This window comes from Papio anubis, chromosome 2, assembly GCF_008728515.1.
Source record: "Papio anubis isolate 15944 chromosome 2, Panubis1.0, whole genome shotgun sequence".
Classification (NCBI taxonomy): domain Eukaryota; kingdom Metazoa; phylum Chordata; class Mammalia; order Primates; family Cercopithecidae; genus Papio; species Papio anubis.
The window spans coordinates 161,765,034-161,789,663 of NC_044977.1; the positions used below are offsets into that span (position 1 = coordinate 161,765,034).

Sequence of the window (24,630 nt, forward strand, 5' to 3'; positions counted from 1 at the left end):
TGTACAAAAAATACAAAAATTAGCCAGGTTGTAATGGCACACGCCTGTAGTTCCAGCTATTAATACTTGGGAGGCTGAGCTGGGAGGATTGCTTTAGCCCAGTAGGCAGAGGTTGCAATCAGGTGTGATTGCGCCACTGCACTCCAGTCTGGGCAACAGAGAAAGACCCCCTCTCCAAAAAACCCAAAAACCCTAAAGCAATATAAAATAATGTTAATAACTGATGCAATCCTACTTATTATATATTATTCCCAAATGAAACCTTTTTTACTTAGAGATTCATCTGTCTGTACTTTTTATGTTGACACTGAGTGGTGGTTATGTAAGTGTTCGTTACATTATTCTCTCTTCCTGTGTGTATAGTTAGAATATTTCATGATAAAGACATTTCAAGAAATTAAAAAGAAAAAAGTTATAGTACATTAAAAAGCATGTCTTAAAAATCTAAAAAGAGGAAGCTTCCAATGCCAGCCAAGATTGGGTAAGTCTGAAGAAGCAACCCACACAGAGGGTGAGTTTCCAAGGTATTTCTCCCCCGTGTTTTGTCTCCTGGCTTTCACTCAAAGACAGCCCTAGTTGCAGAACTGCAAGCAGCGAAAACTCGCAGAGAAACTGTTTTTTTGGCCAAAGGATCAGGAAAAGGGCCACTGCAAGCTGGACAGTCTAGGGGAAAATGGTCAGATTTTTCTTCTTTTTTTCTTTATCTCCCGGCTCTGCTCTGAGGGCAGCCCTACTGCAGAGCTGCACTGTGGTGGCTCCCAAGCAGCTGAAATTCCAAGAGAAACGTCATCTCTCAGGCAAGAGGGATTGGAAAAAAGGGTCCCTGTGGTCTGAACAGCATGGGGACAATCCCTATTATTTTTTTTCTTCTGCAGCTTGTTCAGAGGGCAGCTTTAGTTATGTGATACTGTAAGGGAGCAGCAAGAGCCAGGAAAAGGGGCACCTGAGAATGGGAGAGTGGGGGTGGGGAGCCTACAGAGGAGAGAAAATAAATCTCTAATTTGGGTATGAACCAGTACATGTCTGGGGCTAACCCCTGAGCTGAGCATGTGCAGACAGCCTGAAAACAACACAGCAAAGGCTCTGAAACTTACGTGACCCTGGAACTACTTACTTATGGCAAGTTCACACTTCAATTTGTAGTCAAGCTAATCTAATCATGTTGATTGATTGCTAAGAGAAACCAACAAAAATCAACATTTTACAGAGGATTTTAATATGACCCAGAATCTCAAAATATAATATTCAAAAATCCAGGATACAATCCAAAATTACTCAGTACAAAAAGAGCCAGAAAAATGTGATCAACTCTCAAAATAAAAGATAATGAATAGATGCCAATCTGAGATGACTCAGATGTTGGAATTAATAAACAAAGACTGCAGAAACTATTGTAACTTACTCCATCATGAAGTATAGAAAAATATTCTTGAAAGAAATGTGAAAATAGAAGATCTGAGCAGAGAAACAAAATATAAAATAAAAGAATTAAAAAGAAATGAATAGATACTCAGGGACATATCAGACAATATCAAAATGGATGAAGGTTGACATAGAAAACAATATTTGAAGAAAGAATGATGAAAACTTTCCAAATCTAGAGAAAGACAAATTTAGAGAAAGAAACAAATTTTCAGATTCAAGACTTGAGAATCCCAAACAGGCTAAATTAAAATAAACCATGTACAGACACATCATAATTAAACTGCTGGAAACGAAAGATAAAAGAAAATATCGGGAGCAGCCATGGAAAAACAACCTATTACATACAGAGCAACAATAATTTGAATAACTGCAGATTTCTCATATGAAACCAGGAAAGCCAGAAGATAGTCCAAAAATAAACAGGTATGCTTAAAATTCCACGATTCTTTCAGAACTCCATCCTAGATGAAGATCACAAAATAATTTAAATTAGCCTAAAATCTACCAAGCCATTGTATTTAAAATCTGGAACGCCACACACCTGGATCTGGCTGCACCTACACAGTATGGATGGTTGTCAGGGACAACACCCTTCCCCATAGGGGTGGGCAAAAATGGCAGTTTATATTGCTCCACCAATTTCTGGATACTCTCTTCTGCATGAGCATAAGCAGCACCTACAAGAAATACAAATGCATTGGACAATTCAGTTAAGCTCTAGGCACTGTGACCCTTAAAAAAGTTCATGTGGGCCGGGCGCGGTGGCTTAAGTCTGTAATCCCAGCACTTTGGGAGGTCGAGGCGGGCGGATCACGAGGTCAGGAGATCGAGACCATCCTGGCTAACACAGTGAAACCCCATCTCTACTAAAAATACAAAAAACTAGCCGGGCGAGGTGGCAGGCGCCTGTAGTCCCAGCTACTCGGGAGGCTGAGGCAGGAGAATGGCGTAAACCCAGGAGGCGGAGCTTGCAGTGAGCCGAGATCGGGCCACTGCACTCCAGCCTGGGTGACAGAGCAAGACTCCGTCTCAAAAAAAAAGTTCATGTGAAATTGCTTTTTATTTATTTATTTTTTGAGACAGGGACTTACTCTATCACCCAGGCTGGAGTGCAGCGGCATAATTTTGGCTCACTGTAACCTCTGCTCCCCTGGCTCAAGTAATCTTCCCTCCTCAGCTTCCCGAGCTGCTGGGACTACAGGCACACACCACCACCGCACTCAGCTACTTTTAAAATTTTCTGAAGAGGCGAGGTCTCCCTATATTGCCCAGGCAAGTCTGCTGGTCTTGAACTCATGGGCTCAAGCAATCCTCCTTCCTTGACCTCCTAATAAATTGCTTGTAGATCAATACTCAAATACTCTCCTTCTGCCTATACCTGAGCTTAAACTCAAAACAAATTGTGACTACAGTTTTTATTGCTGTTATTTTTAAATGCTTACCAAAGTAAGAGTTCTAATCTTCCACCAATAATACTCTCAATTATTCTGAAGGATGTCTATCTCAAAACAAAAGTCACATCTCACAGCTCTTGCTACTGTCACTTACCCATTCTATGCTACGGTCCTACTGAACCACACTCCACTCTACAATTCCCTGAACACACTATCTTCATTGGGAGGCCCAGGTGGCCTGCGAAGAATGTTGCCCCGAAAGAGAAAAGCTCTCTCTACCCTCACATGTTGGTCCTCATCTCCAGCAAAAAACCTCCTCTACACAAGGTCTCCTAGTCCAGGCATGGAAATTCTAAGGTGCATTAAGTTTCTAAAGATATGCAGATCTTTCTACAGGCTCTATAATTCTGTGATTGTAACAGAGCTAACCCCAGTGGGACACATTATCTTTTTTTTTTTTTTTTTTTGAGGCAAAGTCTCACTCTTGTTATCCAGGCTGGAGTGCAATGGCACAATCTCAGCTCACTGCAACCTCCACCTCCCGGGTTCAAGCGATTCTCCTTCCTCAGCTTCCCAAGTAGCTGGGATTACAGGCGCCTGCCACCACGCCCGGCTAATTTTTGTATTTTTAGTAGAGACGGGGTTTCACCATGTTGGCCAGGCTGGTCTCGAACTCCTGACCTCAGGGGATCCACCCACCTCAGCCTCCCAGAGTGCTGGGACTACAGGCATGAGCCACCCCGCTCGGCCCACATTATCATTTGTTTTCACAGTTGTGTGCCTGGGAATAACCCTATACCCTACTCCCTTGATGGCACGAAAAATACCTTATTGTTCAAATATTCCATTTCTAATGTCATCAAGACCACTATATTTTTTTTGCTATTTTATACTTTTTCAAGGCTAGTATATTATTCCATATTCTGTATTTATAATTCTCTACTGAATCCTAGTAAATAGTATCATGCACTTGCAGATTCAATATAATGCTCCATTCTACAAAACTACCTTGAAATCCCTTCTTATACATGTATGATGAAAATCAGTTCCTTTTTTTAATCCAGAAAGTGTTCTTGTATTCTCCTTCCTGTCTCAATGTCTTTGTACACTCAGTTCTCTCTTCCTGCTTTGCCTTTGGTCTCTATCCACTTGGTAAACCACTGTCTGCTTTTTCAAGATACAGCTGTTGTGTCACCTCTTCTGGATAGTCCTTCCGTATTACCTACACAAGCAAATTTTCTGCTTTCCTTGAAAACCCACCTCAGCCTCTCTGTACACATCGCACAAAAGTATACCGCACTTACTTGTTACCAGGTCTATCTCCCCCCCCCCAATAGGTAGGAACCACTATTTCTCTGTATCCCTCATGAATGTTTTATGTAATCCCTGCCTTATCATAAGCACTCATCAAATGTTTGTTAAAAGAAGAATGAAAACTAGCATCCACTGAGTGCTTTCCACATATTTTGCTATTTAATTGTATCCCACTGAGGCAGTTAATATCCCTATTTTACAAGTGAGGTAATCTGAGACTCAAAGCAGTTGTTTCCCAAAGTCACCGAGCTAATACATCATATAACACGTTCAACTCAATTCTGACCTCAATTTTTTTGTCGTACACTATCAAACTATTTTTAGTTTTTACGTATTTAATTCCTAAGCAGTTGATAATTGATTAGCATGGTCATAGGTGATCCTAGCAGCCTCAGTTCTAGAACACGAAATGGATACTATAATCAGTTGCTGACAGGAGTATAAGTTGGTTGGTACACCACCTCTGGAGAAAGCAATATGACAATATGTACAAAACTCTTAAAAATATTAATACCCTCTAACTTTTCTTTCTAGGAATCTTAAATCCTAAATACAGAAAAAGCTTTAGGCACAAACATGTTTGCCACAGCTACTCTAAACAAACAAATAGTAATTGGCAAAGATTTAAATATTTGCCAGGAAAGTAAGTGTTAATGTACACATGAAGACACATTAAAAAATATATTTAGGAAATACTTCTAAGATGAAAAATATTATAATCTTAAATGAATAAGGTAGAATACAAAACTGTCTATATAGTGTGAGCACAGTACGTAATATATATGTCGAAAGGAATAGAAATGTACTAAATGTTAAAAATAGCTACCTTAGATGAAGGAACTTCTACTTTTCTTGGTGTTCCAAAATGTTTTATAATAGAATAAACACATTTCACTAATAAGACCAAAGAAATTAAATAGGTAGTATTTCCCTAAAAGGGTGAAATCTCTGGGCATTAATGTCTATAATTTCAAAACAAATAATGCTAAATGGATGATGAGAATTCTTACTCCAATTTCAAACATTAGAACAGACATTAATAAACAACAAAAGTTTATAAAAAGAATTGGCACTTTCAAAAACCTAGCAAGATTTAGAGTTCTATTCATGTTACCTTTCCCGATGATAAGAAGGGGCTGTTTGGCATTCTTAATAACAGAAGCTGCCGTGCACACAGCAGAGGTTTCTGCCATGCTAATAGGAGGTGACATGCAGCGCTCCACGTGCCTGGAAAAAAAAAGCCCTATTAATTAAAAGAGGCCAGCTCTGATCTTTTTATTGTGAAAATTTCAAATATATAGAAAGGTAGAAAAAATAGTACAATAAGTCCCCACATACCCCCATATAGATCTAACAACTTAATATCATTTTACCACATTTGTTTCATATATACACACATAAACATGCATTTATTTTTCCTGAACTATTCTAAAGTAAATAATAGGCATCAAGACACTTTACCCTTAAAAATTTCTCCGTGCAGCTGTGAATAATAAGGACCTTCTATATTCAACTATCACATCATTATCACATCTGGTAAATTAAGAGTTATTCCCTGATATCATCTAATAGCCAGTGAAATGGTCAATTCATTGACAGAAAATCTGAGTTAATGGCTTTGTACTGCAGTAGCAGTAGCAGCTGTCTTAACAGTAAAAACATAATAAAATCTAATGTTTGCTATGTGCCATTTATTCTCATTTATCTGTCAAAACAATGAGGTTAGGTATTAACATCATCTCCACTTCACGACTGAGGGAAAAAAAGGACTCAGAGAAAGTAACTTATCCAAGATCTCCAGATGGCACATGGCAGAGACTGGATTGAACCAGTCATTCTGTCTCCAAAGTCCATGCTTTTAAACACCTTACCACATTTCTTTTTTTTTTTTTTTTTTTTTGGAGACAGAGTCTTACTCTGTCACCCAGGCTGGAGTACAGTGGTGCGAACTTAGCTCACTGTAACTTCCATTTCCCGAGTTCAAGTGATTCTCCTGCCTCAGCCTCCTGAGTAGCTGGGACTACAGGCACATGTCACCAAGCCTGGCTAATTTTTGCATTTTTCGTAGAGATGGGGTTTCACCATGTTGGCCAGGCTGGTCTCAAACTCCTACCTCAGGTGATCCACCCACCTCGGCCTCCCAAAGTGCTGGGATTACAGATGTGAGCCACCACACCTGGCCTCACTACATTTCCACTCACTGGGTGTTAATATTTTAGTATCACAATATGCATTAGTAAAATAAATATTCAAACTGTCACAGTCAAGTATTTCTGAACACCAAGTCCTGTGACATTTCATTTATTCTAATTAATATAAATTATACTGTATAAAATTTAGACATATTGTCAAAATATTTAGACATATAATAGAAAAGGACAATCTGTATAAAATTTAAAAGAAGGCTTACAGAGTTAACTTACCTGAGCTTGCCCTCCTCCCCTTAGTATTATTTTGATTATCATGTTCAGCTATTAGGCAGAATAAACAGATGTCTTTTTTATCCAGCTCTCTCAAATAAAAATCACTCCTGGCCAGGCACGGTGGCTCATGCCTGTAATCCCAGCACTTTGTGAGGCCAAGGTTGGCAGATCATGAGGTCAGGAGTTCGAGACCAGCCTGGCCAACATGGTGAAACCCTGTTTCTACTAAAAATACAAAAATTAGCCGAGCATGGTGGCAGGCGCCTGTAATCCCAGCTACTTGGGAGGCTGAGGCAGAAGAATCGCTTGAACCTGGGAGGCAGAGGTTGCAGTGAGCTGAGACTGTGCCACTGCACTCCAGCCTGGGCAACAGGGAGAGACTCGGTCTCAAAAAAAAAAACAAAAAAAATCACTCTTTGGTACACAGAGTAAACAGTAAGACCCATTGTCTCTCTGTAGTCACTAAAGATCCATTTGGTCCACAACAGCAGAAATGCACTAAACGGTACCCATGATGCTTTAACCCCAAGTACCTATCCTTATCAGGAGATGACTTAGATATCAGTGAAAAATGATTTTTGTACTTCTTTTCACTTAGTGTTTATTTAAGAAATATGAGAATATGAGAAATCATAGAAACCTCTATATTGGAATATTTGTTAACCACAGAGAGAGACAGCTAGATGTTTTTTATCCTGAGTCTTAATAATTTTTAATAATCACCGAACCTCTTGGCTTACATTACAAAGATTCTCAAGGACCCATACTACATTAACAAGGGATGTATATTTATGGTTAATGGAGGAATAATTTCAACGAGGAGTTCAGGACGTTCTAAGTATTTGGTTTAGTAATTAAATCCAGAAATACCTACTAATATCATTTTAATTAAGAGAATTAAGCCCTTTGGCTAGGATTCAGTTTAATTACTAAATCATCAAGTTAAGACAAATGGAAATTAACTTATAAACTGCTGGGTAAATTCTTCTAGAAAGGTAGGCATTATGATAATACATGTACATTGAAGAAAGAATTCCAGCATAACTATTACTCACTTTATAGAACTCACATTCACCTGAAGGTTCACAAAATCTGCTGGTATGTCAACATAGCAAGCACCTGGACGACCATAGATACTGCTTCTCACTGCCTACGTTCATTACAAGTAGAAGAAAAGATTTGTAAAATCTCAGTCTTATCATATTCTACTCAAAGATAATTTAAAACTGTAATTATGAACACTATTTTCATCTTTCTGATGATCACAATTGAAATGTCTTCTATTGACTACAGTTTTAAAGATTTTTTGTTTAAAAGGGAGACAGATAAGAAAGTATTCATTTAGGGCTTTAAAATTCATGTTCTACTACACTTTAGTTTTGGAAATTATTCACCAGCCTCTGCCTGCCAAGTTTTTGCACTGTAATATGTACTTTCACCTGCTCCCTAATCTTAATAATCTGGCAGTGTTTTCAGAAACTGTGATGTTGTTACATGTATCAAACGGTTTCTGTAACTCCTGGTTTTGAAACAGCTCAAACATAATTTCATGTATAAATGCTGATTATAATTTATAATACAGATTATCTGTAATCCAAAAATCCAAAATCTTCCAAAATGTGAAACTTTGTGTGTGCCAACATGATGATACAAGTGGAGAATTCCACATCTGACCTCATGTGACAGCTCACAGTCAAAATGCAGGTGTCTAAACAGTTTATTCAGCGTCCCCAAGGGAAAAATAAAGTTATCATCAGACTATGTATATAAGGCACATATAAAACATAAATGAATTTCATATTTAGACTTGGGTCATACCCCCAAGATGTCTCATTATATATATGCAAATATTCTAAAATCTGAAAAAATCTGCAGTCAGAAACCCTTCTGAAAAGCATTTCAGGTAAGGAATAATCAACCTGTATGCTGTTTAATTAACGAACAGAGGGTCTTAGAGGGTTTTGGTTTAGTCCCAATTTTCAAAAATAATCTTTTGCAAAAGCACAAGAGAAAAGGTACTCAGGGGTTCATTATAAACCTTTCTCTTTACTTTCGTATAATTAAAAAGGTAATTTTAAAAACTAAAACACAGGAGAAACTTTTTCCAAAAATAACTTATTTTACCTCTCTATAATTAAATGTAATGACAGTGAACATTAAAATGTAAATAGTTTTCTAACAATGCCATTTTTAACTGCCTGAGTATATTCCAATTTGTCACTCATTCTTCTGAGAATAAGAATAACATTAAATATAAGCAACTGAGAAAAATCAGTTGACTTGGAGAGCTTGTTACTAAATACCATACCTTTTCAATAACAAAAGGAACAGCTTCTATGCTGCTTGGACGGGCAGAGAACTTGGTATATAATCTACAAGCTTCAACCTACGTGGAAAATGAAAATCACTTAAAATTCAGCTCACAATCATATTACTCTCCTGAAAGAAGACAAAATGTTAAGTAATTAGTTTCTTTTATGTTTAGAGGCAAGATGGAGAAAATGCATTACCTAGACTGTCCCTTAAAAGCCTATTCAAAGCACAAAGTTTTGCCTTGGTATGATTCAGGAAGCATATCATACCAAAGATGCAAAATCTTTTGGCAAAGATGCAAAAGTTTGATAATACCCACCATCTAACACAACACAGGAAAATTCTACAAACTGCTGGTGAGACTATAAATGGGAAAGGAAGTTAACACAATCTACAAAAAATTTAAATCAGCGTATCTTTGGATCCAGCAATTTCACAGATAAGAATATGTAACTTCATCTGTTATATTTTGTTATAATAATAATCTATTCTTACATTTCTGCCAGTGTTCCTTTTATGTGCCTTCTTGCTATGGTGTTTAGAACATATGAATTCAGTAATGATAATTTTTCACTGCTTAATATATCTTGAGGCATTATATGGAAACTGTTTCTCTTGAAATAGTTTTACAATTTCAGTATGAAATCTATGAAAAACTGATAGTCCCAGGCATGACAAAATTAAGATCACCCCATGATTTTCAGTCTATGTTCATGTCCTTTAGTTTTAAGGACTTCCACAAAAAACCGATATTTGGATTCTTCCTCTTCTGTTTTTAAATTTGATCTAATAAACTATTATTTTCCATTTCAGGAAAAAAATATGTAGTGGACATTTATCCTGTTTTCTTTTTCACCTATATAGTTTCTACAGTAACTTTAGATTTCCTTTTAATTAACTTATCTGCTCTACTTATTTTCCAAACACATCAGCATCTTTTAAATAACTGTTGTTATCATCTACCACTAACTAAATAAAACTTCAATTCATTTCTAAGAGTATAAAAATATAATTTCTGCATTAACCTATACTACAGTTCAGTATTTTAGTTTATCATATATGAAAGTTTATGTTTTGAAGTTCTCAACAATGATTCCTGATTTACAAAGAGACTTTGTCTAATGATTTTATTTATGTATTTATTTTTGAGACAGAGTGTCGCTCTTGTCACCCAGACTGGAGTATAGTGGTGCAATCTCGGCTCACTGCAACCTCTGCCTCCTGGGTTCAAGGGATACTCCTGCCTCAGCCTCCCAAGTAGCTGGGATTACAGGCACTTGCCACCAAGCCCGGCTAATTTTTGTATTTTTTAGTAGAAACAGGGTTTCAACATGTTAGCCAGGCTGGTGTCAAATTCCTGACCTCAAGTGATCTATCCGCTTGGGCCTCCCAAAGTAGTGCTGTGATTACAGGGATGAGACACTGTGCCCGGCTGTCTAATGATTTTAACTTTGTCCCTGTAAATGCTCAAATATATTTGCATCTTAAGTGTCAATCATTCACTTTCATCTATTTGTTTCCTACAACTGTTCCTTTTTTAAAAAAAAAAAAAAGACAAGGTCTCTTGGATGGGTGTGGTGGCTCATGCCTGTAATCCCAGCACTCTGGGAGGCCAAGGTGGGTGGGTTACTTGAGGTCAGTAGTTCAAGACCAGCCTGGGCAACATGGCAAAACACTGTCTCTGCAAAAAGTACAAAAATTATCTGGGCATGGTGGTGTGTGCCTATCTATAGTCCCAGCCACTCGGGAGGCTGAGGTGGGAGGATGGTTTAAGCCCAGGAGGTTGCAGTGGGCCAAGATCACACCACTGCACTCCAGACTGGGCAACACAGTCATACCCTGTCTCAAAAAAGAGAGAGAAAAAAAAGAAAGAGACAAGACCTGAATATGTTACACAGACTGGTCTCAAACATTTGGGCTCCAGCAATTCTCCCGCCTCAGCCTAGCAGCTGAGTAGCTAGGAATACAGTTATGAAACACCTTGTCTAGCTTTATTTTTATTTATTTATTTATTTATTTATTTATTTATTTATTTATTTATTTGAGACAGAGTCTCGCTCTTTCGCCCAGACTGGAGTGCAGTGGCTCGATCTCGGCTCGCTGCAAGCTCTGCCTCCCAGGTTCATGCCATTCTCCTGCCTCAGCCTCCCGAGTAGCTGGGATTACGGGTGCCCACCACCAAGCCCGGCTAATTTTTTTGTGTTTTTAGTAGAGATGGAGTTTCACCGTGTTAGCCAGGATGGTCTTGATCTCCTGACCTCATGATCTGCCCACCTTGGCCTCCCAAAGTGCTAGGATTACAGGCGTGAGAGCTTTATTCTTAAAACTGTAGCATTCTATTGATATATTCTTTCAGGTTTCTTTTAATTTTGAAATGCCTTCTTTCCTCCTTCTAAAACAAAAATATGCTTACCCAGAGTCTACTGACAATCGTTTTGAGTAAGATTTTTCCTCTCATTTATTTCCCTAAAGTCTGGGAGGCATAGTCCAAAATCATTTTTATTCCTACCTCTTCTTGACTCTTTTAAGAGCCTATTTTCAGAGCTTAAAATCCTGTCACAAAGGTGTATTTCTTAAAAGCTTGTTTCTAAGCAGGGCCTAAGCTCACCCTTAATACCCACCCTGAGGTTGTCTTATAGTAGCTCAAGATAATTACCTTTAAGTTACTTCAGGTACTTCTAATTTATTTATTTTATTTTGCAAACAGGAGGGTTTTTTTAATCTTCTCCCTAACTCTTAATGGTGTGTATGTATCGTGTTATCAAAATCTTAAGAGTTGCAGGCCAGGTGCGGTGGCTCATGCCTGTAATCCCAGCACTTTGGAAAGCTAAGGCGGGCAGATCGCTTGAGCTCAGGAGTTCAAGACCAGCCTGGGCAACATGGTGAAACCTCGTCTCTACAAAAATTTCAAAAATTAGCCAGGCATGGTGGTGCGAATCTGTAGTCCCAGCTGCTTGGGAGGCCAAAGTGGGAGGATTGCTTGAGGTCAGGAGGTCAAGACTGCAGTGAGCTGAGATCGCACCATCACACTCCAGCCTGGGCAACAAAGCAAGATCCTGTTTCAAAAATTAAAAATAAAAAAAATAACATCTTAAAGTTGGATACCTGAGGAAACTCCTGGAAAGCTCCCATCGTTTCTTGGTTTCTTTCAGGGGAACCACCAATCACAAGCAAGGGCCTGAAACAGTCATTTTTTTAACAAGATAATTACAAATGAGATCATCATGTGAAACACTAAACAGAATGTCTAATTCATAACAAATAATAAATGTTAAAGGGAGAGAATATTATATTTTTCTCTTAGAAACTGTAGATTAAGGCTGGGCAAGGTGGCTCATGCCTGTAATCCAGCACTCTAGGAGGCCGAGGCGGGTGGATCACTTGAAGTCAGGAGTTCAAGACCAGCCTGGCCAACATGGTGAAACCCTAGCTCTATACAAAATACAAAAATTAGCTGGGGATGGTGGCAGGCACCTGTAATCCCAGTCACTCAGGAGGCTGAGGTAGGAGAATTGCTTGAACCTCGGAGGTAGAGGTTACAGAGAGCCAAGATTGTGCCACTGCACTCCAGCCTGGGTGACAGAGCAAGACTCTGTCGAAAGAACGAAAGAACGAAAAGAAAGAAAAAAAAGAAACTGTTGATTAAAAAATAGCTAGGAAGCAACCTGATATGACAGAACTTTCCTCAATATCAGAAAAAGACAAAACGTATAGTTTTTCTTCCCTTCTTCCCCTTTTGGATGCTGATGCTAAACTTCCCTGTATACTGACATAAAATAAATTTTTATGCCTTTCTTATTACTTTTGGGACAAGGGGAAGAAAAATTTTACACTTTCCTAAGTGAATATATTTGGAAATTACAAAATAAGTGACATTCCTCAGCAATGAAATTCTTACCCTTCAATGTGGAAAAAAAAAGATATGGCAAACCCTAAGGTACTTAAAAAATGTAACACCTTTAAGCAGATTAAGAAGAGAAAGATCAAAAGGAAAGTAAAGAAGAAACTATAAGAAACACAGGGCAAGAAAGAAAACAATGTCCTTTCCACTAGAAAGATTAAATATGTTCCAAATTGATTAGAACCTAACCCCCTTCAACCTGATCTCATTGGTAACGTGCCAGAGATGGAGTTAAGGGCAAGATCAGAGAATAAGTACTAAGTAGTTTATATACAAAGCAAACTAAATGAATATAAGAATTTTAAATATCTTCCTACCTATGCAAAACAAGGTGAAAAATTGGCCACATTTTTACACACTGAGCTGGGATCTTTAGAAAAACAATTCTTCACTTAAAGTAAATAGAACTACATACACATTCACACATACACACACATATTAGGAAACTCTAAAATGTTAAAAGTGTTTATCTCAGCTGGGTGCGGTGGCTCATGCCTGTAATCCCAGCACTTTGGGAGGCTGAAGCAGGTGGATCACCTGAGGTCAGGAGTTTGAGACCAGCCTGGCCAGCATGATGAAACCTCGTCTCTACTAAAAATACAAAAATTAGCCGGGCGTGGTGGCGGGGGCCTGTAATCCCAGCTACTTGGGAGGCTGAGGTAGGAGAATCACTTGAACCTGGGAGGCAGAGGTTGTGGTGAGCCAAGATTGCACCACTGCAGTCCAGCCTAGGTGACAGAGTGAGACTCCGCGTCAAAAAAGAAAAAAAAGAAAAAGTGTTCGTCTCTAAGTAAATAAATTGCTGGTGCTTTGAACTTTTGTCCTAATATTCTTTTGTTAGTTATATATATTTAAGGAATACCATATGATGTTTTGACACACATATAGTAAAATGATTACTACAGTCAAGCAAATTAACACATTCATGGTACTTTTTTCCTAAGATACTGTAGAAATAGTCACTTTTTTTGGTAAAAGTACCTAAAATTTACTCTCTTTGCAAATTTACAATACACAATATTATTAACTACAGCTTTCATGTTGTACATTAGATCTCCAGGCTTTGTTTTACTTGACTGAAACTTTGTACCCTTTGACCTAGCTCCCTATTCCCCCTCCTCCTCCTCCTCATTCCCTCCCCAGTAACTTTCTACTTTCGGTTTCTAAGAATTGAAGGGTTTTTTCCCCAAGTCTTTCTACCCTAGATCAGTATTAGCTCTACTCAGTAAAATCCTGCAGTGACCTTTTTCAGAAAATGTTTTCAGTAATAATAGCATGATTACCAGCAGTTCAGGTTTGCATTTGCCATACCACCCAAGGCGTGGATGAGACCTGGGCCAGAAACAACAAGGCAGACTCCTGGCCTAAAAGCAAAACAGAATTTATTTTACTAAAATCAAGTCAAATGTAACAACTGATTCATAACACTTTAGTGTGAAACACGGCAATCTTGGACTTCAAAAGAAAGACCTACAGGTCTATAGTATAACTGGTAAAATAATTATTAGAATATTCTTAATTTAAAAAATTTATATATATATATATATATACACACACACTTTTTTTTTTTTTTTTGAGATAGCATCTCACTCTGTCGCCCAGGTTGGAGTGCAGTGGCACGATCAGGGCTCACTGCAGCCTCAACCTCCTAGGCTCAGGTAATCTTCCCACCACAGCCTCCCAAGTAACTGGGACTACAGGCAGATGCCACCACGCCTGGCTAATTTTTTGTATTTTTTTTTGGTAGAGACAGGATTTCACCATGTTGCCCAGGCTGCTCTTGAACTCCTGGGCTCAAGCGATCCGCCTGTCTTGGCCTCCCAAAGTGCTGGGATTACAAGCATAAGCCAGCATGCCTGGCCCAAAAAAAGAAAGATTATATTTATCGGATTTCTTGGAAGAAATAAGGTACCTATCATTTTCACACCTTATATCACTAACCACTTATTTTGATCCTACATCTGGGCTAAATCAAGTTAATGGCCTACAAAAGCAAATTTTTGACTGCTGAGTTCACTTTTGTATGAAAAACAGGTTTTTTTCATTTCTTAACAAATAATATAACGTCAACTGATCTTTGATAGGAAAGTAATTCTGAATGCAGTGCTTTGCCCAAAATCTTTTTTTTTTTTTTTTTTTTGAGACGAAGTCTAGTTCTTGTCCCCCGGGCTGGAGTGCAATGGCTCGATCTCAGCTCACTGCAACCTCCACCTCCTGGATTCAAGTGATTCTCCTGCCTCAGCCTCCCAAGTAGCTGGGATTACAGGCGCCTGCCACTATGCCTGGCTAATTTTTGTATTTTTAGTAGAGATGGGGGTTTCACCATGTTGGTCAGGCTGGTCTCAAACTCCTGACCTCAGGTGATCCGCCCACCTCAGCCTCCCAAAGTGCTGGGATTACAGGCATAAGCCATCACGCCCCGGCCCCCAAAATCTTTTAAAACTGAACTTGAGGCTGAGGGCAGTGGCTGATGTCTATAATCCCAGCATGTTGAGAGGCTGAGGTGGATGGATCACTTAAGCCCAGGAGTTCAAGACCAGCCTGGGAAATATGGTGAAACCCTGTCTCTATAAAAAATATAAAAGCTAGCTGAGTGTGGTAGTGTGCACCTGTAGTCCCAGCTACTTGGGAGGCTGAGGCAGGAGAATTGCTGGAACCTGGGAGGTGGAGGTTGCAGCAAGCGGAGATGGTGCAACTGCACGCCAGCCTGGGGGCGAGAGTGAGACTCCAAATAAATATTCAACTTGAATGTTTTACCCTTCGGTGTGACTTTCTAAGCTTAAAGCACTCAGGGAAAAGGTATCTTAATATAATTCAGTTTGCCATTTTATATTTATAAAATAATTTCTTAAAAATTTCTGTTCAAGACAGACTTGAAAATAAGTAATTATCACCAAGTAAACTAAACTTCTAGAACAGTGCTATCCAACAGAACTTTGTATAGTAATAGAAATGTTCTGCATTTGCAGTATGATACGGTAGCCACTACTGACATGGTCGCTGAGCACTTGAAATGTGGCTACTACAAACTGATAAACTATGATTTAAATATTATTTAATTTTAATTAATTTAAATGTAAACAGGTACATATCGCTCGTGGCTACTATACTTGCCAGTGCAATTCCAGAAGTTTATTCAAATAGCAAAAAATTTTTAAATACAAACTTCTACACCGGGCATGGTGGCTCACGCCTATAATCCCAGCACTTTGGGAGGCCGAGGCCGGCGGAACACAAGGTCAAGAGATAAAGACCATCCTGGCCACCATGGTGAGACCCCATCTCTACTAAAATACAAAAATTAGCTGGGCATGGTGGCGCACTCCTGTAGTCCCAGCTACTCAGGAGGCTGAGGCAGGAGGATTGCTAGAATCCAGGAGGCAAAGGTTGCAGTGAGCTGAGATCGCGCACCACTGCACTGTCCAGCCGGGCGACAGAGTAAGACTCCATCTCAAAAGAAAAAAAGAAAAAGAAAAAAAAAAAGTATGAACTTTTAACCATTGTCTTAATCATTGTTCTAGCATTTTTTACATTAAGGCATCAATTAATAACTATAATTTAAATGCTTTCCAAGCTAAACGAAAAGATTAAAAGTATTTGTCATACGTAAATAAAGTGGCAGAAAATGCTGACAATAGTGTTACTTGATGGCCTATTTTCTTCAGGCTCAAATTCACAAGTTTCTTATCACAGAAAAAAAACTGTTCTGGTGAGGTCTAGACTTTGAGATCTTATTAGTTTACATTTCTTAGCAACTAAATTACTAGTTTCATTTTTGGAAATTAGAAAGTGTATTAAAAGTAATAGAAATGAAAAAAGTATGATACATATTACCGTGAGAGTCCAAATTCTGCTTAAAAAATACAACTGTAGGGGAAAAAAATCGGAAGAAAATGACCAATTCTTAACAGTTGTGAGATCATAGGTGATTTTCATTCTCTTCATCTTGTTCTCCTTTTTTTTTGTTTGAGACGGAGTCTCGCTCTATCGCCCAGGCTGGAGCGCAGTGGCGCAATCTCAGCTCACTGCAACCTCCGCCTCCCAGGTTCAAGCCGATTCTCCTGCCTCAGCCTCCTGAGTAGCTGGGATTACAGGCGCGTGCCACCACATGAGGCTGATTTTTGTATTTTTAGTAGAGACAGGGTTTCACCATGTTGGCCAGGCTGGTCTCAAACTCCTGACCTCAGGTGATCCACCCGCCTCAACCTCCCAAAGTGCTGGTATTACAGGTGTGAGCCACCGTGCCCAGTCGATTTTCATTTTTTCTTGATGCTTTCTATATTTTCCAAGTTTTCCAAAATGAACATTTTTCAAATGTATTAATTTTTAATAATAAAAAGGGAGTAGTAGTTAGGTAACATGGATACACACTAAAAAATCAGCATGCATGGACCAGGTCCCAACAGCCACATTTTGAACCAAGCATTTTTGTATTAAGTGTGCTGGGGTGTAGTTGTGAGATCCAACACAAGGTATCACACATCAACTCACTATCTGATCACCAGTGATTCACTCTGCAAAATGGCAATGTGTTCCACTCTAAAACACTTCTGGTATCATTATTCTTTTGATGTGGCCCTCAGGGAGTTTTCAATTTTTTTATCTTGTTATTTAATATATTCTTCTATAATCTTTCCAAATGAACTCACCCTTCAGCTGAAAGACATAATAGCTCTACCCCAAAATATTAAATTGAAGTGAAACAGATTTTAGTTTACCTGCCTGTCAGATATCCAATCGCGGAGGCAGCATAACAAGCCTACGAAGAAAGAACACTGGGACTTGAGCATATTGGGATCCTTATAGTACATTTATGAGAGCAACTTACTATTAAATTAAGAGACAAAAATGTAATGGCAAAGGCAGAATTAAAACACTTCCCATCTTAGCAATAAGTGTTCTATGCAAAAATTTCAAATAATGGTTAAAGTTATCTAATTTTCAGTTTTTCAGGAAATTTGTTCATATGTGTGTTATTCGAAACATCCTCTTACGATTGCTTAAGTATCTGCAGGATCAACAGGAATGTCCTATTTTATTAATGATATTGGTAATTTGTTTTCATTCTTTTATTCTTCATCGGTCTCATGAGGCGTTTATCAAATTTATCCATCTTTTCAAAGAACATATTTGTGCCTTTGTTGGTATTTCTCTATTGTTTTCTATTTCATTGATTTCTGTTCTCGTATTTATTATTTCAGTCATTTTGAATTTGATTTGCTTTTCTTTTTCCAGCTTCTTAAAATACAAATTTAGAACACTGGTTTTTAATTTTCTTTACTAATAGATTTGTTTAAAATGATTCCCTCTAAAAACTGCTTTAGTTATAGGTTACAAGTTTGAGATTGCATCTTTTCATTATCATTCTATTCAAAATATTTTCTACTTTCCATTGTGATTTCTTCTTCAACCTACTGGCTAATTAGGATCTGTAGTGATATCTCCTTTTTTATTCCTGACATTGGTAATCTGTTTTCTCTTTTATTCTCAATCAGTCTATCTTGAAGTTTATTCATCTTGTTAATCTTTTCAAATATTTACACAATACCAAACACTATGTTGCTTAATTTCCAAATGTTTGAGATTCTTCTCAGTGATCTGTTACCGAGTTCCACTTTACTTCCACATGGTCAGGTCACACATACTGCAAGCTTTCAATCCTTGGCAATTTATTGAGATTTCCTTTATGGCCTGCATATGGATAGTTTTTACCTTGTAACTCTACTTCAGCTCATAATCAGGAAGAGAGGGGGCACTAAATTAAATGCACACAAGATAACCTGGGAAAATGCTGAGTGCTCTCTCAAATTCTTCTTCTTAGTTTGTGACATCATTTTTTCTCCCAGTATTATTTCTTCTCATTTCTTTAGAAATAACAATAGATTGTGTATTTCCTAGCCTTCACTCAGCTTTAAATGAAGTAGTATACTGTCTTAAAGAAATCCACATTAAGAACATAAATGTAAAAAAAAAAAAACAGAAAGGAAATGTTTATGGATCACAATCTCAACTGTCTCTACTATCATATACCCACTGAGAACCTGCACAAAAGGCGTTGCTCTTTTCCTGTGTTGCTATTCTCTACTGGTCCTGTCTCTCTTCCCTTTTGCACATAAGGCCAAATTCACATTAGAAGAATAAGACAACTCCTAAGAAATGCAGGCATGTACATACCTGCTGCAATAAGAACACTTTATTTAGACACCCAAAAGAATTGCCCACTTATGATAGCTAGGTAAGAAATGTTGCTAGGCAATGCAAAACATACAACATGTAACAAAAAGTATATTCCTCTGGTAGGAAATGTCAAAAGTTGAGAGGTAACAGTTTTGTTTTTCTTTTTTGAGACGCAGTTTCGCTCTTGTTGCCCAGGCTGGAGTGCAATGGCGCAATATTGGCTCACAGCAACCTCCACCTCCCAGGTTCAAGCAACTCTCCTGCCTCAGCTTCCCGAGTAGCTGGTATTACAAACATGCGTCACCACAGCCAGCTAATTTTGTATTTTTAGTAGAAACAGGGTTTCTCCATGTTGGTCAGGCTGGTCTCAAACTCCTGACCTCAGGTGATCCGCCCACCTTGGCCTTCCAAAGTGCTGAGATTACAGGCATGAGCCACCGCGCCTGGCCGTAACCGGTTTTATGACCATAAAAGATCTGTTCCTCTACTAAACTACCTCCATTCACAGGCAGAGCAGTGTACATGGTACTTAGAGAGCTGACTCTGGAGCCAATCTGTTTTGATTTAAATCCCAGCTTCCCTACTTTCTACTGTGTAATTTTGGCAAGTTGCTCTACATCTCTGTTTCCTCATCCATAAAATGAAAATAATTCAAAGCACTGCTGTGAGGATGAAATCAGTTCATATGTGTAAAACACTCAGAATAGTGCCCACACACAGTAAGCTCTCAAGAACAATGAACCTGCTGACAATCTGCCTACTTGCTGACCAATTGGTCAGTATGTCTTGATTACTCTATGGATCTAATCAAAGACAATCAAGTTACCCCCAACTACATCTTTCTCTTTAGCACAAACATGCTCCTGAATGCCTTAGCCTGTTTTCATGTTCCCTCTGAATCATTCTGTCACTACCCTTAGTTCAGGCACCATTTAAGTTTTCCTCTGACTACCACAGAGTCAGGTTGCTTGAGGGACACATCTACTGGGATGTTCCACCAACATCTCAAATGCATGTGTTCAAAACTGAACATCACCTTTCTCCTCCAAACTGGCTCTTTCCTCTATATTCCCAGTCTCAGTCACAGACAGTAAGATCCACACAATTAAGCAAGCCCAAAATCTAGGAATCATGTCCAGAGGAGCCTGCCTCCTCCTTCCTAACTGGTTAATGACTACTTATCCTTCTGGACAGCACAGATATCATCTCCTGTGGGAAGCTGAGCCTGGGTACTCCTTCCCTGGGCTTTATAGCACCCTAGGCATTTCTCTATCACAGCACTTACCACCTTATAACACAATTGTTTGTGTCTGTCTCCACAGCTTGGCTGTAAGCCCCTTAAAGCCAGGAACTATCATTCATCTCTGTATCCAACACCCAACACAGCACATGGGACCTAAAGAACCCTCAATTAAGCTTATAGGGGCTGAAATAAAACTTAGAGACAGAGGTCATGCTATGTTGCCCAGGCAGCCTCTAATTCCTGGACTTGAGTAATCCTCCTGCCTCAGCCTCCTAAGTAGCTGGGATTACTGGCATGTACAACCATGCCTGGCATCATCTTTCTGAAATACAAGCCTAATTACATCTCCCACCTGTTTAGAAAAACCTTTAGTCTCCCCCATTGCCTATTGTTTTAAAAAAAAAAAAGTTCAAATTCTTTTTTGATTCTCCACAACATAACCTCAACCTAGCTACCCGTCTCACAGCTCACCATGCCTTTACCTACCTCGATGGAACCACATGAACTAACATTACCTCTACAGGCAATCTTCTCTGTCCTCAAAGAGAACCAGTCATCCCTTCTGTGCTACTACATCTGTTGTGAGAGTTATAATAGATGAGTTTTTTTCTGTAAGTCTTACCCTAACCTTCCAAGACTGATCAACTTGAAGATCAAGACTAAACCTCACTCCTCCTTTACATCCCTCTCCCCTACAGGTTATGTAGCACAATCCTTAGTATACAATATTTAGTCAATAAATGTTTGCTGTATAAAGAAATCAGTAGCAGATATGTCATCTCTACAAAAAGAGTTAAATATAGGTTCCATTCATAGGTCAATAGCTTCATTTTTTCACACAGATGAAAGAACAGAATGTTGTTCTAACAAAGACAAGTAAAATGTAGAAGCAACAGAAACTCAAGACTTGCTAGTTTTAAGATAAAAAATACAAATCTCAAACCTTGTAGATAAAGAATGTCATTCAATTAATAAATAATGCATAATATTAAGCATCCGCACCATGTGAAAGCACCAACCAAGCCAGGCACTGTGGTGATATAACAAATGAACCACAACTTCTGCCCTCCATGCACTCACGTATGATGGCAAAAGGCACCATTTAGGGCGGCCAGGCAGTTGTTTGGGCAAGAGGAGGCAAGAATCTAAATTAGAAAGCAACAGTGGGAGTGTAGAGCAGGAATACTTAGCCTCAGCTGGACTGACAGTATGTGATATCACAGAAGTGGATTCTTGATCTTTTAAGCCAGCACTACTGAGAGAAGGGCAAGGTTGGATTGATGCACTTAAAAGTGGATTGACAAAATGTCGTACCTTCCTTATCCTGCTTCCAAGTAAGCCTCTAAGAAAGGTGGCAGCATGATGTGGTGGAAAGAGCGTCAGGCTAGGATCTGAGACATCTGAGTTTCCATGAAGGCTTTACCATTTGTGATATCCTCCACCCTGCCCCGAACCGATCATACAACAAAGACTTGGCCTTCACTCATTTATCCCACAGGTAACCTCTGAACACTTTGCTTATGCAGGCATCACACTAAGCACTGGGGGTACCAGACGTGTCGTGAAGAAATAATATCCCCGCTCTAATGGAGCTTGTAGCCTAATAAGGAAATCAGACTTTACTCATAAACTGTCTCTTCCAATCATGACATACAGTATGGTAGTGAGAGCATGGACTCAGACCCAGAATACGTAGGTTCAAATCCTGGCTCTGCTACTCCCAGCTGTGTCACCAAAGGCAAGTTTTACTTAACCTGTGTCTTTTCTCAACTGTCAACTAGGTATAACAAGAGTTAATATTCAACAGTGATTGATATATGTGTAAAGCAGCAGAAGAGTGGTAAGCGCTGAGTGTTTGCAATGCATACCTACCGCTATTATTGATCATTCCCAGTAACGGATTCAGACACCTGCGTCCATACTCACCGCTTGCTCATTCCTCATCCCGATGTACTTGATGCCTAGCTGCTGGGCAGCAATGGCAATTTCGGTCACTGGGATGCCTACGATTCCAAATACGTACTCCACATCCTGAGGGACGAAGAACAAGAGAGTAATCTCCCACGGCCCCACCACATCGCCACATCCTTCCCTCCCTCCCGGACGCTAAAAAGAAAACCCCCGACTCCCATCGCCCATTTCTACTCGTCTCCGAGACAACATTGCGGTCTCCGCCAGCTTCCGTAGGAGCGTTTCTTTCCAGGAAGGTCCATCGTACTTGCGTTTTCAGGGCCTGGGCGATGACTTTAGCACCAGACACCTGCTCCTCGCTGCGCTCTGCGAAGTTACTGTCCGGCATCTTCCACCGAAAACCTCTAGGCACTCATGCAGCCGACAAACAAGCGGAGTCACCCAGCGAGGCAAACGCGAAAAAGGCGGCACGCCCCCTGTGGGACTGCACCTCTGACGGACAGGAGGGCAACCAATTCTCTTAAAGAACGGGAAGGAAGAGGCGGTCTAAATTCGTCCACTCCCCGGGAGAGGTGAGAATGTAAACACGCGCGTTCTCCAATCAGAACTGCGCTCTCTTCCCGGCTCCTCCATTTGCGCGCCAGAGTGCCAGAGGGAGGCGGGACTAGCAGGAGACTGCTGCCTATGCAAAGCAGTAAGAAGCCGCGCTGTGAGGCCTCTCGCCATTGTCTTGGAGTCGGCCAGCCGGAGCGTTTTCGGGGCTGTAAAGGGAGAGTAGCGCATGCGCATATTCGGGGCGGAAGGCGCGCTAAGAGCAGGTGCGGAGGGGGCGCGGTGCGGCGTGGCGCGGAATGGGCGTGGTGCCGGCGTGGAATAGGCGTGGTGCCGGCGTGCGGCCCAGACCCCGCCCCCGGCCGACCAGGGGGCTGCGGGAGGGCTGCGCAAAGGCTGCCGGGAGCCGGAAAGCGCGGCGAGCTTGTCTGTTTGGGGTTCTTGGCTTTGTTCCTTGCTGCTGTGCTAGCGCGTTGCGTTTTCTGCACATTTACTTACACGCTTTGTGGTTTACGCTCTCATAATCTTGTGGTTTTATAGTCCTTAAATGATTGTAACACACGTTACTAAAATCCAGAAGCAGGTGTGTACCCCAGAGAGAGTTAAAATGACGGTGAGAGTCGGTAGATCCAGACCGTGCTTGAGACCCTGAATCCTGTTTCCTACCCACTATTCAGCCGTTGGGTCCCAAGCGATGAAGTAGGGCACCTTGAAGGTAGTAGAGAGCACTGTTTTCTCCAGCCGTTGCTACTAATCCATATTACTTTCCGCTCGTCTCTTTCCAAAGTTAGGAACTATGGCGTTTCATAATTCTAGGTTGGGTCCCTACCTACAACCAGCCCTGCACCCGGTAGCCTTTTAAAACATTTTTGTGTGAAAATCGTTTGCAATGTGCAATATCTGAAACTACTGCCTTAGTGTCATTAGACCCTCTGCTCAATGACAATAAACATAAAATTCCCAATTATAATAAACAGTGGAACTTTAATTTTTTGAGGATTTGGAGTCATTTTAAGCAAAAAGACCAGTGATAAGTGGACAGTAAAGAGATGAGAGGGGGGTGGGTCATGGGTAGTGAAATGAATGAGAAGCACTGGAAGTGAAAGTATTTCTAAACCCGGACATTTTCAAACTCTAGTCCCGGGTATTTTCAAAAGCTCTTCCCCTCTTTTTCTCAACCCCTCAACCCCACCCCAAGCAGAGGAGAGTGAAGTGGTTGCCTCCGTGCATATGGGGACTGTGTTAGTTCATTTTCATACTGCTATAAAGAAATACCCCAAACTGGGTAATTTATAAAGAAAAAGAGATTTAATGGTCTCACAGTTCCAAATGGCTGCGGAGGCCTCAAAATCATGGCAGAAGGTGAAGGAGGAGCAAAGGCATGTCTTACATGGTGGCAGGCAAGAGAGCATGTGCAGGGGAACTGCCCTTTATAAAACCATCAGATCTCATGAGACTTACTATCCTAAGAACAGCATGGGAAAAACCCCCTCCCCATGATTCAGTTACTTGCCACTGGGTCCCTCTCACCACATGTGGGGATTATGGGAGCTATAATTCAAGATGAGATTTGGGTGAGGACACAGCCAAACCATTCTGCCCCGGTTCCTCCCAAATATCATATCCTCACATTTCAAAACCAATCATGCCTTCCCAACAGTCCCCCAAAGTCTTAACTCATTTCAGCATTAACTCAAAAGTCCACAGTCCAGAGTCTCATCTGAGACAAGGCAAGTCCCTTCTGCCTATGAGCCTATAAAATCAAAAGCAAGCTAGTTACTTCCTAGATACAATGGGGTACAGGTGTGGGGTAAATATACCTGTTCCAAATGGGAGAAATTGGCCAAAACAAAGGGGCTAAAGGCCCCATGCAAGTCCAAAATCTAGCAGGGCAGTCAAATATTAAAGCTCTATGATGATCTCCTTTGACCTCGTGTCTCACATCCAGATCATGCTGATGCAAGAGCTGGGCTCCCA

General features: G+C 40.1%; 2 protein-coding genes across 5 annotated transcripts in view; one reads left to right on the forward strand and one right to left on the reverse strand.

Annotated features, from left to right (window-relative positions):
• HACL1 (2-hydroxyacyl-CoA lyase 1) overlaps positions 1-22,767 on the reverse strand; it is a 39,709-nt gene extending 16,942 nt beyond the window's left edge. For 2 of the 4 annotated variants that reach the window (XM_009201758.3, XM_017955919.3), the window contains exons 1-9: positions 22,409-22,618; positions 22,117-22,221; positions 17,489-17,529; positions 14,054-14,134; positions 11,975-12,047; positions 8,865-8,942; positions 7,612-7,706; positions 5,248-5,360; positions 1,967-2,102 (exon numbers count right to left, since the gene is read on the reverse strand). In XM_009201758.3, coding sequence (XP_009200022.2) covers positions 1,967-2,102; positions 5,248-5,360; positions 7,612-7,706; positions 8,865-8,942; positions 11,975-12,047; positions 14,054-14,134; positions 17,489-17,529; positions 22,117-22,221; positions 22,409-22,489 — 803 coding nt within the window. In that variant the 5' untranslated portion in view covers positions 22,490-22,618. Of the gene's footprint in view, positions 1-1,966; positions 2,103-5,247; positions 5,361-7,611; positions 7,707-8,864; positions 8,943-11,974; positions 12,048-14,053; positions 14,135-17,488; positions 17,530-22,116; positions 22,222-22,408 lie in introns of all 4 variants that reach the window. The other 2 variants (XM_003895137.3, XM_021934881.2) reach the window with 2 other exon arrangements.
• The window catches only part of BTD (biotinidase), a 45,606-nt gene continuing 43,733 nt past the window's right edge, over positions 22,758-24,630 (forward strand). Inside the window, exon 1 of the mRNA XM_009201756.4 lies at positions 22,758-22,919. Coding sequence (XP_009200020.1) covers positions 22,786-22,919 — 134 coding nt within the window. The 5' untranslated portion in view covers positions 22,758-22,785. The remainder of the gene's footprint in view (positions 22,920-24,630) is intronic.